The sequence below is a fragment of the Psammomys obesus genome, unplaced genomic scaffold, assembly GCF_907164565.1.
Source record: "Psammomys obesus unplaced genomic scaffold, mPsaObe1.curated_primary_1811, whole genome shotgun sequence".
Taxonomy (NCBI): Eukaryota; Metazoa; Chordata; class Mammalia; order Rodentia; family Muridae; genus Psammomys; species Psammomys obesus.
This window is the reverse complement of record NW_026591711.1, coordinates 5,194,274-5,208,980: the sequence shown is the minus strand read 5'-3', so window position 1 is coordinate 5,208,980 and position 14,707 is coordinate 5,194,274. Positions and strand designations below refer to the sequence as shown.

The 14,707-nt window shown below is 40.7% G+C and overlaps 1 protein-coding gene across 1 annotated transcript in view; it reads right to left on the bottom strand.

The window, feature by feature from the left end:
* Positions 1 to 14,707, bottom strand: part of Chn2 (chimerin 2) — a 265,682-nt gene that overhangs the window by 103,556 nt on the left and 147,419 nt on the right. The window contains exon 3 of the mRNA XM_055611796.1: positions 2,828 to 2,883. Coding sequence (XP_055467771.1) covers positions 2,828 to 2,883 — 56 coding nt within the window. The remainder of the gene's footprint in view (positions 1 to 2,827; positions 2,884 to 14,707) is intronic.

Sequence of the window (14,707 nt, the reverse complement as noted above, 5' to 3'; positions counted from 1 at the left end):
ACACACACACACACACACACACACACACACACACACACACACACACATTTATGTCATCATTTTGTTCTTGCTTATTAAGATGTGCGATGCAAAATGGCAATAGCCAAGTTCCTTGCCATAGGAACTTCACGTACCTGGACTCTCAGCACTCCATCCCCACCTACCGGCAGTGAACAACCACATTCACTGCCCCCTGTGGAGCAGCAGTGGTGTGGACTGCAGCTTTGCTAGTGAGCTCCTGTTACAGCCTCCAGGGCCGTTCTTGATTGTAGTTAAAGTCTTAGCTGCATTCCGATTTTTATTTTGATTTGGCCATATGCAGACATGAGAGTTCCTGTATATGGATACGTGTGTGTGTGCACATATGTAGACATATATATATGGTCCAGAGGGCAGTTTAAGTGCTGCTATTCAAGATCCATCTTTTTTTTTTTTTTTTTTTTTTTTTAACACAGGGTCTCTCAATGGCCTGGAGCTTGCCCAAGTAGGCTAGTTGGCTGGCTGGTCAGGAAGCACAGGGGATTTGCCTACTTCTGTCTCCCTAGTGCTGGGACATGCCCCACGCCCGGCTTCTTTTAGGTGTACTCTGAGGACTGAACTCAGGTATGCACTTTTACAAGGCAACCAAGCCATCTTCCCAATCCCGCTCTAATTGTATTCTTTTCCTCAGCCATCTCAAAACTACAACCCCACACGTAAATCCTTGATGAAGAAACACTAAGTGAAAAGTAGCAGTGGGTGAATTTCAGTAGCTTATTTCATAATTCTTATTTCACTTAAAGCAAATTATCCTTTTTTTTTTTTCTTATGTAAGTGTTACTGACTATCCAAAGATGACACATGGAGGAATTGGTGAGAGATGAGACATTCAAGTAGACTAGAACTCTTCTTGGACTGTTTTCATAATCATCAGTATTTTTCATGTCTAGCAACATTCCTGGAATGAGAATGTTCAGGGTACTCTCTATTAAAATCAAGATTATTTGATGAATTTCAGTCCCTTTCCACAGAAGTAAAATTGCAAGTATAAAACTGGTTAACTCATGAGATGGTAACTGTGATAGACGGATAAAGTAGCTGAGGATACGGGGAGGCTGAGGATATGGGGAGGCTGAAGATACAGGGATGCTGAGGATACAGGGATGCTCATACTTAAGTCTTTGAAACAGGTTCAGAACCTACCAAGAAATCACTTATGCCCCTTGATGGGTCTCACAAGTGCTGGGATGAGGGGCTCCTCACCTTGCCAGGGCCCACAGAGAACTTAAAAAGTTTGCTGATGTTCTATATTTAACAAAAGCAATACCAGAAAGAAGCATATGGACCCATGGGTCTTTGGTCTGAAGGCTACTTATAAACTGGGCAGGATGAAATTAGGAAACAGAACTTTGATCTTGTTCTTCAAATCTTGCTGGAACCCCAGGTCATAAGCAAACTGACTATTGAAGGAGGGCAATGGAAACTTCTGTGTGCTTGTTGGGATTTTTACAAGTAAATACATTCTGAGGGCTACTTCCAGGATCAAAACATAGTTACTTTTCTCATATGCCTTTATTATTTTTAAAATGTAAAAGGTAAATATAACAAAACTATAGTGATTTTCTAACTATGAATACCGGAGATACCCAAGTATTTAGTGGTTTTGTACCATGCTTTCTGGAAACATTTCATAACTGAGCATGTTAAAAGAGCCAAAGCATGCCATTTTACACCTGGCCACATGTTACAGATGGAGAGGTCAGAATCCCTAGCAGGAAAGCCACAGCTTTTGCTTTGCTAAACATACATGATGTGACCATCAAATTGCCTTTTCATTAACTATGTATGCCCAAGGATTTCTCCTGCTGTCATCTTTGGCTAGAGAAGCTTTCCTCTTTTTTTTTTTTTTAAGGGGAGAGAGAGTATTAACTGTGGGGGCTCCTAAATGGTCATATTTTTAAACTTGAATGATTGTTGAATGAATGCTAAGCCACAATTGGGGCATCCCTATCACACCCTCCAAAGCTCAGGTAACATCTGTGAGGAGAGGGTAGGAAGAATGTAAGAGCAGGCAGAAGAGGTGGCGTGTTATGGGCATGACATGCTTGTGGGGACTGCTGGCCTCACGGCATCTGTGATGGCCTGCCAAAGACCTCAAGATCTGCACAAGATAAGGCTTGCCAAGCTTCCGTCACAGGGGGAGAAGGTACTCATGAGGCTCCGTCCCTCTCTGAAGATTCACGGGCAGCTAATGGTTGCTAGGAGGGCTAGAGCCATCTTCTTTAGTAGCATGTTGTAGCTTTCCACAGTTGCCCATGCTCCTATCACCAACCCTTACAAAACTTGCAGCGACACACACACACACACACACACACACACACACACACACACATATAAGGTGGGGGTGGGGCTACTTGTAAAGGGGAAGAAGACCAGTGAGAAGGGGACAAGCAGGGATATGGGAGTGAATACCTTATATACATGTATAAGATGTCAAAATGAAACCCACAATTGTAATTAATATATGCTCCTAAAGAATCCTTAAAAGAGTCAGAACAACTGTAGCACAAAACAACCAACCACATTACACATTCTGTGGTATTTACAAAGAATTTAGCTTGTCTCTGCATTTGTTAAAAATATGAGATATTCGGTTCTCAGTAAAACCAGGTATTGAGATAACATGCAATCTCAAGATATAGTTATGAAGATATTCAGTTTGGTGACACCGTGACAAACGTTAATAGAAATCACCCCCCAGGAAACCCAAAGTCCCTCCAGCACCATTTCACCGTGCTGCCAATTCATCACCCTTAACAAGGTGTACTGGGAAGAGCTGAATACCGACCTCCCGGGGACAAATGATCCTCTTGGGACGAGGCGCCTCCTGCTGCAGCTGATACACTGCCAAAAAATAATAAAAAAAGGTGATTATAATTAGAAAACTGCACTGCATAAGCAACACACCTTCACATATTCCCAGCCAGGCTCATCCTCAGGACTGCAGAAAAAAAAAAAAAGAAAAGAAAAGAAAAGAAAAAGAAAAACACAGAGCACAGACATGGGTGAAGTCAGATGTCAGCTCATTTATATGGAAATTAGTCACTGAATGCAAACCAGCAAAATTGATTTTTTTTTTTTTTTTGCTCTTATAAAGCCAATTTAGTTTCATAATTGTTGCTGGTGTTGTTCATTCTATGGCTTTCTTGGGAGACTAGACTCAGGTAAAATGTATTTGATCATTTTAGAGATGAAATTCTGCTTGTGAGTACCTGAGTGTAGGTTGATATAACAGGATCCTTGAATTTAAATGCTGATGGCTCCTGACATAGCTAGTGGAGAGCTAGCATCAAGGACTGCCATTTTCTGACATATTACAGATGCACACAAAGACACTGGATTTTGTGAGTGAAGGAAATACCAAGTCTCTCTCTGTCTCTGTCTCTGTCTGTCTCTGTCTCTCTCTCTCTCACCCCTGCATCTTTGCCCTGCTTCTCACCATAGATTCTCATTTATCTGACTAATCTTCCCATCTCTTGTCATTTCTCTCTCCTGGGTGCTTGGACATCTTAAGTAATAACTATCGGAACCTATTTAAATGACAGGCTTGTGTCCTGGCTAGATTTTTCGTCAAAGTGACACAAAACAGGGTCATCTGGGAGGAGAAATCTAATCTTTTTTTAAACTTTTTATTGGTTCCTTGTGAATTTCACGTCACACACCCCAATTCCACTCACCTCCACCTCCCTCAGACCCACTCACCACCCCTGCAACCTCCCTCCAAACAGACAAAAAAAAAATCTTGTTGGGGAAGCTGTAGTGTCTCACCATGTGTCCCACAGTATACCCTTTTGGCCATACTTCTTTGCTTGCAAATGTTCGTTGAGATGAGTCCTAGGTCTGGTGCCTCTGGCTTCTGCTACTCTATCAATACTGGAATCTCCCTGGGACTCTAAGATATCCTATTGTTGTCCTCTGTAACCGAGCTCCTGCAGCTTTGGATCTGCAGGCACAGCCCCTTCATGAGCTCCAGCAGTTCTAGACGGTGTAAATGTAGGGCTTAAGCCCTGGATCTGGGCCTGAGAGGTATCTCAGGCTGGTCAGTCTAACAGGCTAGCTCTCCTGCCCCCACACGATTGAGGTAAGCTTTCCTGCCTTACCCCAGCTGGACTATCCAATGCTGCAGCCAGCAAGGTGCACAGCCAGCTCTTCTGCTCTCATGCCCTTGCGGCTGGCTCATCCAAGCCCACACCACTGTCAGGGTCAGCTCTGCTGTGCTGCCCAAGCAAGGCACGGGGCCTGTTCTCCCTCTCTCAGGCCCTCTGGAGGGGAAAATCTTAACTAAGATAATGCCACCATAAGAATGGCTTAGATGCAAGTCCGTGCGGCATTTTCTTGGTTACTGACTGATAAGGGAAGGCCCAGTACACTGGGGGTAGTGCCACCCTTAGGCTATTGGTCTTGGGGTTTATAAAGCAGCCCGAGAAAGCCATGGAGAGCAAGCTTGTAAGCAGCACTCCCCCATACCTCCTGCTTCAGGCCCTGCCTCAAAGTTCTTTCCCTGACTTCCCTTCATAACAGACTGTGATCAGGACATGGGAGCCAAATGAGCGCTTTCCTCCAAGATGCTTTTGTTCGTGGTATTTTGTTCACTGCACTATAATGCAACCTCGGGGGCAGGCATACAAAAAACAGGTGACAGCACACAACACAGCTCACCAGACGATTACCTAGAATTTTTCAGGCTATAAGGAAGGCGTTTTCTTCTTCTGATAGACTAATCTGAATTCTCCTCTCTATCCTTTGACCCCTATTTTTCTTTCTTCTTTCTTTCTTCCTTTCTCCAGTGCCAGGATTCAACCCAGGGCTTGCTGCCTGTATAGGCAAGCAATATACCTCCTAGCTGAAACTCAATCCTGATGATGCTCTTCAAGGGAACAGCTACCCTACGCCAATACCTTCAGACTCTACTGGCATGGAAATAGAGATTGGAAGCAAACCAAGTCAACCTTATATTTAGCATCCTGAAGAAGAAAAACTAAGTTTAGACAGTAAGGCTATAAAACAGTAAAATCCACATTCTATAAGGTATTTTAAGAAAATACAATAATACAGGTACGGATTTCTAATTTAATTTTGGTCCTAAAAATAAAACAGAGGAATCTTAAGGGAGAGGCAGACAGTGTGCGAGGCATGAAAACAATGGGCTTCATCTATAATTTCAGCTCCCTAATGCCTTCAGCTCAACATGGCTGCTTTTTTGCCAATTTAAGTGTGGATTCCACAGCACCAGTATAGAGCAAACTCAGTACCCCTTCCCAGTGTTGCAATTCCCTGTATTCCCAAGTGTGAATTGTACACAGGCATGTGCTGCCCAAGGGAAAATGCACCAGTGTATGGAAAGACAGCAGAACTCAGCATGACTTCTTGGCTCAGAAAGACAGATAAAAAAGATGGCTTCTAAAAAAACTGACTCCCATATGGAGGAAAAGCCTGAAGGTCCTGATGAAGCAGTATGGGGTGTGTGTGTGTAGAAATGATGAGCTAGGTGCACGTGCCGCTGCCGATCTGTGGACTAGTTTGCCCCTACCTGTCTTTTCCTTGGTTTCCAAGACACAACCCTCTCAGATTTCTCCATATTTGGAATTTTCTTTTCCAGCCTTTGTGCTGCCTCCTCTTCTTCTACCTACTCATTGACCATAGGAGGTATCCAAGGCTGATTTTAGACCTTCGGCAGGTCCCATTTCCCCTCTTGATCCTACAGACACTGCTCTCATTTAGAATTTCATGGATGAATTATACTTACAAGGTTCCATCACTGCTCAGAACTCTCCCTGAAGTACCAGGCCACATGCCCAGCATCCTAGAAGCCTGCTAATTGGCTCAAAGGGCTTCAAATTCAAGAGCTGAGTGTCTGACTTGGTGCAATGCCCCATATACTCTCATTTCACCGCATACTATGTTCTTTTCTTAACCAAGTTGTTTTCTTCATATTTTTGCAGATACACAGCGTTCCCTTCAATGGCAGGACCTTTGTACATGGAGTGCTTACTCTCTATGCCCCATTTTCCTTCTGTAGATCCACTTCTCTCCCACTCATCACTATGACTTCAGTTTAAGTATCAACTTGGTGCAGCCACCTTTTTTGACATTAAAGACATCAGCTATTCTGGGCCCTTACAATTCCCTGTGCTTTCTTTGGCGTGTGTTTAAAGAGGAGTATCTCTCTTCTTGAGTTTCCTAAGTCCTGCCATAAGAAGAGTGATCATGCCTGCTTTTGTTTTGTCTTCTATCTCAAATGTATATTGAGGTGGTAGGACCATAAATCAACTAAAATCATAGCCATCTGTGAGAAACCTGTCAGATTTTGTGAGAATGGAAAAGAAAAATATTTGTATGAAAAAACAATATTTGTATGAAGCACCTATCTTGCAAATGCAGACCTGGCAAGATAACAGCACTTCTAACATCATGAGGGAATCACTTCTTGAGCTCCAGTGTACCTTCTCATGAGCACCAGGCTCTTGCAGGGAGGACTGCGGAGCTCTCGGGCCCCCAACACAATGAGTGTTTGGATGTTTTCTTCAGTTAAAAAACAGAAAAGTATAAAAATACAGTACATGGAGCCTACTTGCAGGGTCCAGTCCTTCCTCCTTGACTCCGCCCCCTGGGGACTCCTGGGAACCTCATGGCAGACCCAGCCTTCATCCAACCTTTGGCTAGACCCTTTCAGTGCCCCCTTCTAGCCTATCTTCATTCCTCTGTGTTGTCCCCTTTACATAGAAACACACTCTACCAGGGATTCCCAGTGGCCACACCTGGCAGGGACCCAGCAGCATGCGCTACCAGGAAACCCACAATACACAGTGGAATGAAATGATGAAAACAGTTCAATATATGAAAGTAGAAATAGAATCATGAAGGAAAACTCAAACTGAGGTAAAATTAGAAGTGAAAAATTTAGGAAGTCAAACAAAAACCTTAGCATAAGCCTCACCAAGAGGAAGCGAGGATGTCAGGCACTGAAGACAAGAATGAAGAAATGGTTATCTCAGTCAAAGGAAATGTTACCTCTAAGAAACCAAGGTGCAAAATGTTCACAAAATCTGAGACACTATAAAAAGACCAAACCTACAAATAGGAATAGAGGAAGGAGAAAAAAAACAACCACCCATGTTAAAGGTACAGAAAATACTTTCAACAAAATCATAGAAGAAAATTTGCCTAACCCAAAGATGCCTATTAAATACAAGAAGCATACAAAACACCAAATAGACTGGACTGAAAAAAAATAATTTTCCATAATAATATAATACATAATAATAATAACACATAATAATCAAAACACTAAACATACAGAACAAAGAAAGAATATTAAAGACAGCAATAAACATATAAATAAAAGACCAAACATATAAAAAATATATAAAAAAGACCAAGAAACATATAAAGACAGACCCGTTACAGTCTCAATGGAGTCCCAATAGAGACTCTAAAAGCCAAGACGAGCCTGAAAAGATGTTCTACAAGCTCTGAGAGTTCATAGATGCCAGCCCAAACTACTATACCCAACAAAAAGTTGAATCACAATAGAGAGAGAAAAAAATTCACAATAAAGCCAATTTTATGCAGCATCTATCTAAATATCCAGGTCTAGAGAAGGCATTAGAAGGAAAACTTCAACGTGAAGAAGTTATTACACCCAAGGAAACACAAAAATAAATAATCCCAGACAACCAAATCAAAAAAGAAGGAAAAAAAAAAACCCACACTACAACAAACCAATGGGAAGCAACATTGTTGATCACTCTGAACATCCATGGTTTCAACTGCCCACCAAAAAGTCAATGACTAACAGATTGGATTTGAAACCGGGTTTTATCCTTTTTCTGCATCCAAGAAACACAACTAACCATCAAAAATAGATATCACCTCAGGATATAAAAATGGAAAAGACGTTCCAAGCAAACGGACCTGCGAACCAAACTGTTGTAGCCATTTTACTATCTGACAACATAGATTTTAAACCCAAATTAATGAAAACAGATAGGGAAGGACACTTCATACTCATCAAAGAAATGAGCCACCGAGAGGATATTGCCATTCTAAACATTTATGCACAAAATACAAGAACACCAAATTCATAAAAGGACACTACTACTTCCCATCATTTGGCTGCAGTTTTCATGATTTCCTTGTTTTTGATTGCTGAGCAGTATTCCATTGTGTAGATGTACACAATTTCTGTATCCATTCCTCAATTGAGGGACATCTCGGTTGTTTCCAGGTTCTGGCTATTACGAATAAAGCTGCTATGAACATGGTTGAGCAAATGTCCTTGTGTACTTGAGCCTCTTTTGGATATATGCCTAGGAATGGTATAGCTGCATCTTGAGGAAGCCCTATTCCTAATTGTCTGAGAAAGTGCCAAATTGATTTCCAAAGTGGATGTACAAGTTTACATTCCCACCAGCAGTGGAGGAGGGTTCCCCTTTCTCCATATCCTCTCCACATGTGTTGTCACGTGAGTTCTTGATCTTAGCCATTCTGATAGGTATAAGGTGAAATCTCAGCATCATTTTGATTTGCATTTCCCTGATGAGTAAGGATGCTGAGCATTCTTTATGTGTTTCTCTGCCATTTGGTATTCCTCTATTGAGAATTCTCTGTTTATCTCTGTACCCATTTTTTAATTGGTTTACTTGATTTGTTGCTGTTAACTTCTTGAGTTCTTTATATATTCTGGATATTAGCCCTCTGTCAGACATAGGGTTGGTGAAGATCCTTTCCCAGTCTGTACACTGTCATTTTGTTCTGATGACAGTGTCCTTTGCTTTACAGATACTTTTGAGTTTCATGAGGTCCCATTTATTGATTGTTGATCTTAGAGCCTGTGCTGTTGGTGTTCTGTTGAGGAAGTTGTCTCCTGTGCCAATGAGCTCAAGGCTCTTCCCCACTTTTTCTTGTAATAGGTTTAGTGTATCCAGTTTTATGTTGAGATCTTTGATCTACCTGGACTTTAGTTTTGTGCAGAGTGATAAGTATGGACCTATTTGCATTTTTCTACATGTAGATATCCTGTTAGACCAGCACCATTTGTTAAAGATGCTATCTTTTTTCTAATGTCTGGTTTTGGCATCTTTATCAAAGATCAGGTTTCCATAAGTCTGTGGGTTTATTTCAGGGTCTTCTATTGGATTCCATTGATCCACCAGCCTGTTTCTATAGCAGTACCATGCAGTTTCTATTACTGCTGTTCTATACTACAGCTTGAGATCAGGGATGGAGATACCTCCAGAAGATCTTTTATTATAGAGGATTGTTTTAGTGATTCTGGGTTTCTTCTTATTCCATATAAAGTTGAGAAACTTTCTTTCAAATTCTGTAAAGAATTGTGTTGATAATTTGATGGGAATTGCATTGAATCTGTAGATTGCTTTTGGTAATATGGCCATTTTACTATGTTAATTCTGCCAAACCATGAGCATGGGAGATCTTTCCATCTTCTGATATTTTCTTCTATTTTTTTTCCTTCAGAGACTTGAAGTTTTTCTTATATAAGTCTTTGACTTGCTTGTTAGAGTTACACCAAGGTATTTTATGTCCTTTGTGGCTATTGTGACAGGTGTTGTTTCCCTAATTTCTTTCTCAGCCCCTTTGTCTTCTGTATACAGGAGGGCTACTGATTTTTTTTTTTTTAGTTAATTTTGTATGCAGCCACATTGCTGAAGGTATTCATCAGCTGTAAGAGCTCCTGGCAGAATTTTTAGGGTCACTCATGTATACTATCGTATCATCTGCAAATAGTGATATTTTAACTTCATTCTTTCCAAACTGAATCCCCTTGATCTCCTTTATTTGTCTTATTGCTCCAGCAAGGACTTCCAGAACTATGTTGAAGAGATATGGAGAGAGTGGACAGCCTTGCCTTGTCCCTAATTTCAGTGGGATTGGTTTAGGTTTCTCTCTGTTTAGTTTGATGTTGGCTATATGCTTGCTGTATATTGCCTTTACTATGTTTAGGTAAGTGCCTTGTATCCCTGATCTCTCCAAGACTTTAAACATGAATGGGTGTTGGATTTTGTCAAATTCTTTTTCAGCATCTAAGGAGATTATCATGTGGGAACTAGAAAAGATCATCCTGAGTTAGGTATCACAGAAGCAGAAAGATACATTCATTCACTTATTCACTTATAAGTGGACATTAGACATAATATAGGATAATCATACTAAAATCTGTATACCTAAAGAAGCTAAGCAAGAAGGAGGACCCTGGGTATGATGATCAATCCTCATTCAGAAAGGCAAATGGGATAGACATTGGAAGAAGGTGAAAATAAGAAACAAGACAGGAGCCTACCACAGAGGGCTTCTGAAAGACTCTACCCAGCAGGGTATCAAAGCAGATACTGAGACGTATAGCCAAACTTTGGGCAGAGTACAGGGAATCTTATGAAAGAAGGGGAGATAGAAAGACCTGGAAGGGTCTGGAGCTCCACAAGGAGAACAACACAAATAAAAAATCTGGGCTTAGGAGTCATTTTTGAGACTGATACTCCAACCAAGAACCATTCATGGAGATAACCTCGACCCCCTGCACAGAGGTAGGCTGTGGCAGCTCTGTCTCCAAATGGGGTCCCAAATAAGTGGAGCAGGGACTGTCTCTGACATGAATTCAGTAGCTGGCTCTTTGATCACCTTCCCATGAGGGGGGAGCAGCCTGACCAGGCCACAGAGGAAGACTATGAAAGACAGTCCTGATGAGACCTGATAGGCTAGAGACAGATGGAAAGGAAGGAGGTCCTCCACTATCAGTGGACTGGGAAAGGGGCATGGGAGGAGATGAGAGAGGGAAGGAGGGTGGAATTGGGAGGGTGGGGCTACAGCTGAAATACAAAGTGAATAAACTGTAAGAAATAAAAATTATATTAAAAAATAATTTACTGAAGTCAAACGTAGATGAAAATTATAATAGTTGTGAGAAATGTTGTTTATAAAAGTTCTAAGGTTGATTTAAAACAAACAAACTCAAAGAACACTAGGATGGCTAAAATCACATATTGACCTTCATACTCTAATAGTGGATGACTTCAATACCCACTCTTGCTAATAGATAGATCATCCAGACAAAAACTAAACAGAGAATACTGCAGGTAAATGATGTCATTAATCATATAGACCTAGCAGTTTACCCAAACACAAAAGAATATTCTTTCTTCTCAGCTCCTCATGCACCTGTCTCCAAAATTTACCACAATACTTGAACACAAATCAAGGCTCAACAGATACAAACAAACAAACAAACAAACAAACTAAACAACACTCTGCACCCTATCGATATTACTGATTTTATAAAAGGATAAATTTTGTTTCATTGAGTCTTTGTATTATTATTATTATTATTGGTTTGGTTGTTTGAATCTATTTAATTTCAACCTTGAGTTTCTTTATTTCTTCCTGTATATCCCTTTTGAGTGTTATTTTTTGTTTGTTTGTTTTAGAGATTTCAGGTGTGCCATTAAGTTACTAATAGGAGAGGTCTCCAATTTTTTTTTTTAAACAGAGGCACTTAGTGCTACAAACTTGCCTCTCAGAACCACCTTCTGTGTGCCCCATAAACTTGGGCATGTTGTGGTTTAATTTTCATTCAATTCTAAAAAAATTCCTTCTTGGTTTCTGTCTTGATCTATATTTTTATCTTTTCTTTCTTTCTTTTCTTTTCTTTTCTTGTTTTGTTTTGTTTTTGTTTTTGTTTGTTTGTTTGTTTGTTTTCTGAGAAAGGGTCTCTCTCTATAGCCTTAGCTGTTCTGGACTATGGATGTAGAAACCTAAGCCAAATAAAATCTTTCCTCCCCAAATTGCTTTTGGTTATAGCGTTTCATCATAGCAATAATAACCCAAACTAAGACAAGTAGATTTCATCCCAGAGATTCAGGGAGGATTCAACATACATAAATAGATAAATGTAATCACCTTAAAAACAGACTGAAAGACAAAAACCACATGATCATATTATTATATGTGCATTAGATTTCTGCATTAGATGGAGAAAAAAGCCTTTGACAAAATCCAACATTCCTTTATTATAAAAGTTCTGGAGAAATTAGGGATACAAAGGACATACCTCAACATAATCAAAGCAGTTTACAGCAAACCTATAACCAACATCAACCTAAATGGAGAGAAACTCAGAGCATTTGCATTAAAATAAGGAACAAGTTAAGGTTGTTCCCTCTCTCCATACCTATTCAATATAATATTTGAAATCTTAGCTAGAGCAATAAGACAATTTCAGGAAAGCAAGGAGATAAAATAAAAAAGAAAGATTTCAAAGCATCTTTATTTACAGATGATATAATTTATAATATAAATTACCCCAAAAACTTTACCATGAAACTCCTACAGCTGATAAATACTTTCAGCAAAGGGGCAGGATACGAAATTAACTCACAAATATCAGTAACCTTCTTATATATAGAAATGATAAAGAGAAAAGAAATCAAGGAAACAACACCTTTCAAAAAATATATCTTGGGGTAACTCTAACCAAGATTTGTATAATAAAAAACTTAACACATTGAAGAAAGAAACTGAAGAAGATATCAGCAGATGGAAAATTTTCCCATGCTCAAGAATCAGTAAGATTTATACAGTGAAAACAGATACCCCATCAAAAGCAATCTACAGACTTAATGCAATCCCCCAATACAATTCCTCACAGAACCTGAAAAGACAACTTTTAGCTTCATATGGAAACATAAGAAAACCGGGATGGGGGAAAAAACTGAATAATAAAAGAACTTCTGGAGGTGTCAGCACCACCCCAGGCTCCAGTTCTATACTACTGAGCTGTAGTAAGAAAAACAGCCAGGTATTGGCATAAAACCAGTCATGGTGATCAATGGAATAGAAGTCCAAAGACTACACTTATGAGTACCTGAGTATTGACAAAGAAGCCAGAAACACTCAATAGAAAGAGAGAGAGATTCAGAGAGAGAGAGGAAGGGAGGGAGAAAGAGAGGAAGAGTGAGCTTGAAAAGCAGGCTACAATCTGTATAAGTACAGTGCTTTTTTGTTTTTTGTTTTTTATATAGTAAGGAACTAGGGGAAGGATCTCCTTTGGAAGGTGAGATAGAATAGATGGTTATAGATGGGTAAGGGTGGGGGAGACTGAATTGGAGAACCAAAGAGGGAGGAGGAGAAAGGTGGGGAAGAAATATGGGAAGGGACAGCTAAAACTAAGACCTGTTAGAGGAGTTGTACGGAAACCTACCACATATATGAAAGGAATCTAAGTGGAATCAACAAATAACAGGGAGACATAGCCCCAGCTAGATATCTCTTGCCACCAAATGAAAACTCTAGTGTTGGGAATGGGATAGATCTAATTGTTCACCAAAGGGGTTCATGGAAACCCCCAAACAACTTAGGCCACTGCCGAGGTTATTGTTTGCTCTCTACAAACTGATCATAGGGCTCTCTTGCTGAAGACAACCCCTACATAACTCACTGAACACAAAGAACTCAAGCTGGTGCCTACCTAGAGCTTTCATCCATACTAACTGGCTTTAATGGTAGCAGAAAGCACTCTGCATGCTGCCAGAGAAGAAGGGTAAACAACAATCCAGGTCTAACTCCTTGAATCTACAATGGTGGCCTGCCTGCATGATACACTGGCACAACAGGGGCACAAAGGCTGCAGGAGGAACCAACCACTCTCCATTTGGATTTAAAACCCACTCCATCAAATGGAGCCCATTCCCAACACTCTTTCAGTGCTCAAGAACCTGAGACTTGATAAGCCAGGGACCTAGGGAGAAAAATGTACTGCTGTTCTGCTTATGGACCACAGCAATAAAATGACTCCTAATGACATTCTGCCATGCTCATAGATCCCCGTCTTGCTCAGCCACCATCAGAGAAGTTTCTTCCCACGGTAGATGGGAACCACTACGGAGACACACAGTGGACAATGCGCAGAGAGTGAGACATTGGATTACTCAGTCCTAACTGGGATGTCTCCATTAAATCTGTTCCTTCAGGGTACTGAGAATTCTGTGGAAGAGGAGGTAGGAAGTCTATAAGAACCAGCAGAGATGGAAGACACCAAGGAAACAAAGCCTTCCAGACACAGTAAGACTAATGAACACTAAACTCAGCCACTGATGCTTCATGTGCCCAGGTCTCAAGCAGATGGGATCTCAGTACTTAATAGGGGAAGTAGAGAGAAGCCCTGATCCTAATCTGTTACACCTGCAGGACACTTATTCCTTGGCTGGCTCATGGCTGGCTGAGACTGTAAAAGAGGATAATGAGAACTACATAGGTTGCTCTGCAATTCACAGAGCTTTAGATCCAAGTGGAATCACAGAAAATCCCCTCTTCCATTGTCAGTGCTCCCTGAAGCCAACAGCTCTCTGGAGACTTGTGAGGATGGCTTTGTGAACACCGTCTCTGATGGAGGAGTCTAAGGAGGAGCACTCGTCACAAGAACAGAACATTTGGGCACAACCCTCCGTCTGCCCCTCTAGCACTTTGTTTCTTCACAGCACTTATCACCATAAGCACCACTAGTAAATAAAATAAAATTAATCAAGGCTTTATTTCCTGTACATTGTCTGTCCTGACGACAGAGTGGGGTCACAATGCCAGCTACTAGGCTCTGTGTGTAGTTTCCCCAGAGAACAGAGAGAACTTGATGATGGAATGGCTGCACCTTCAAGGAGAC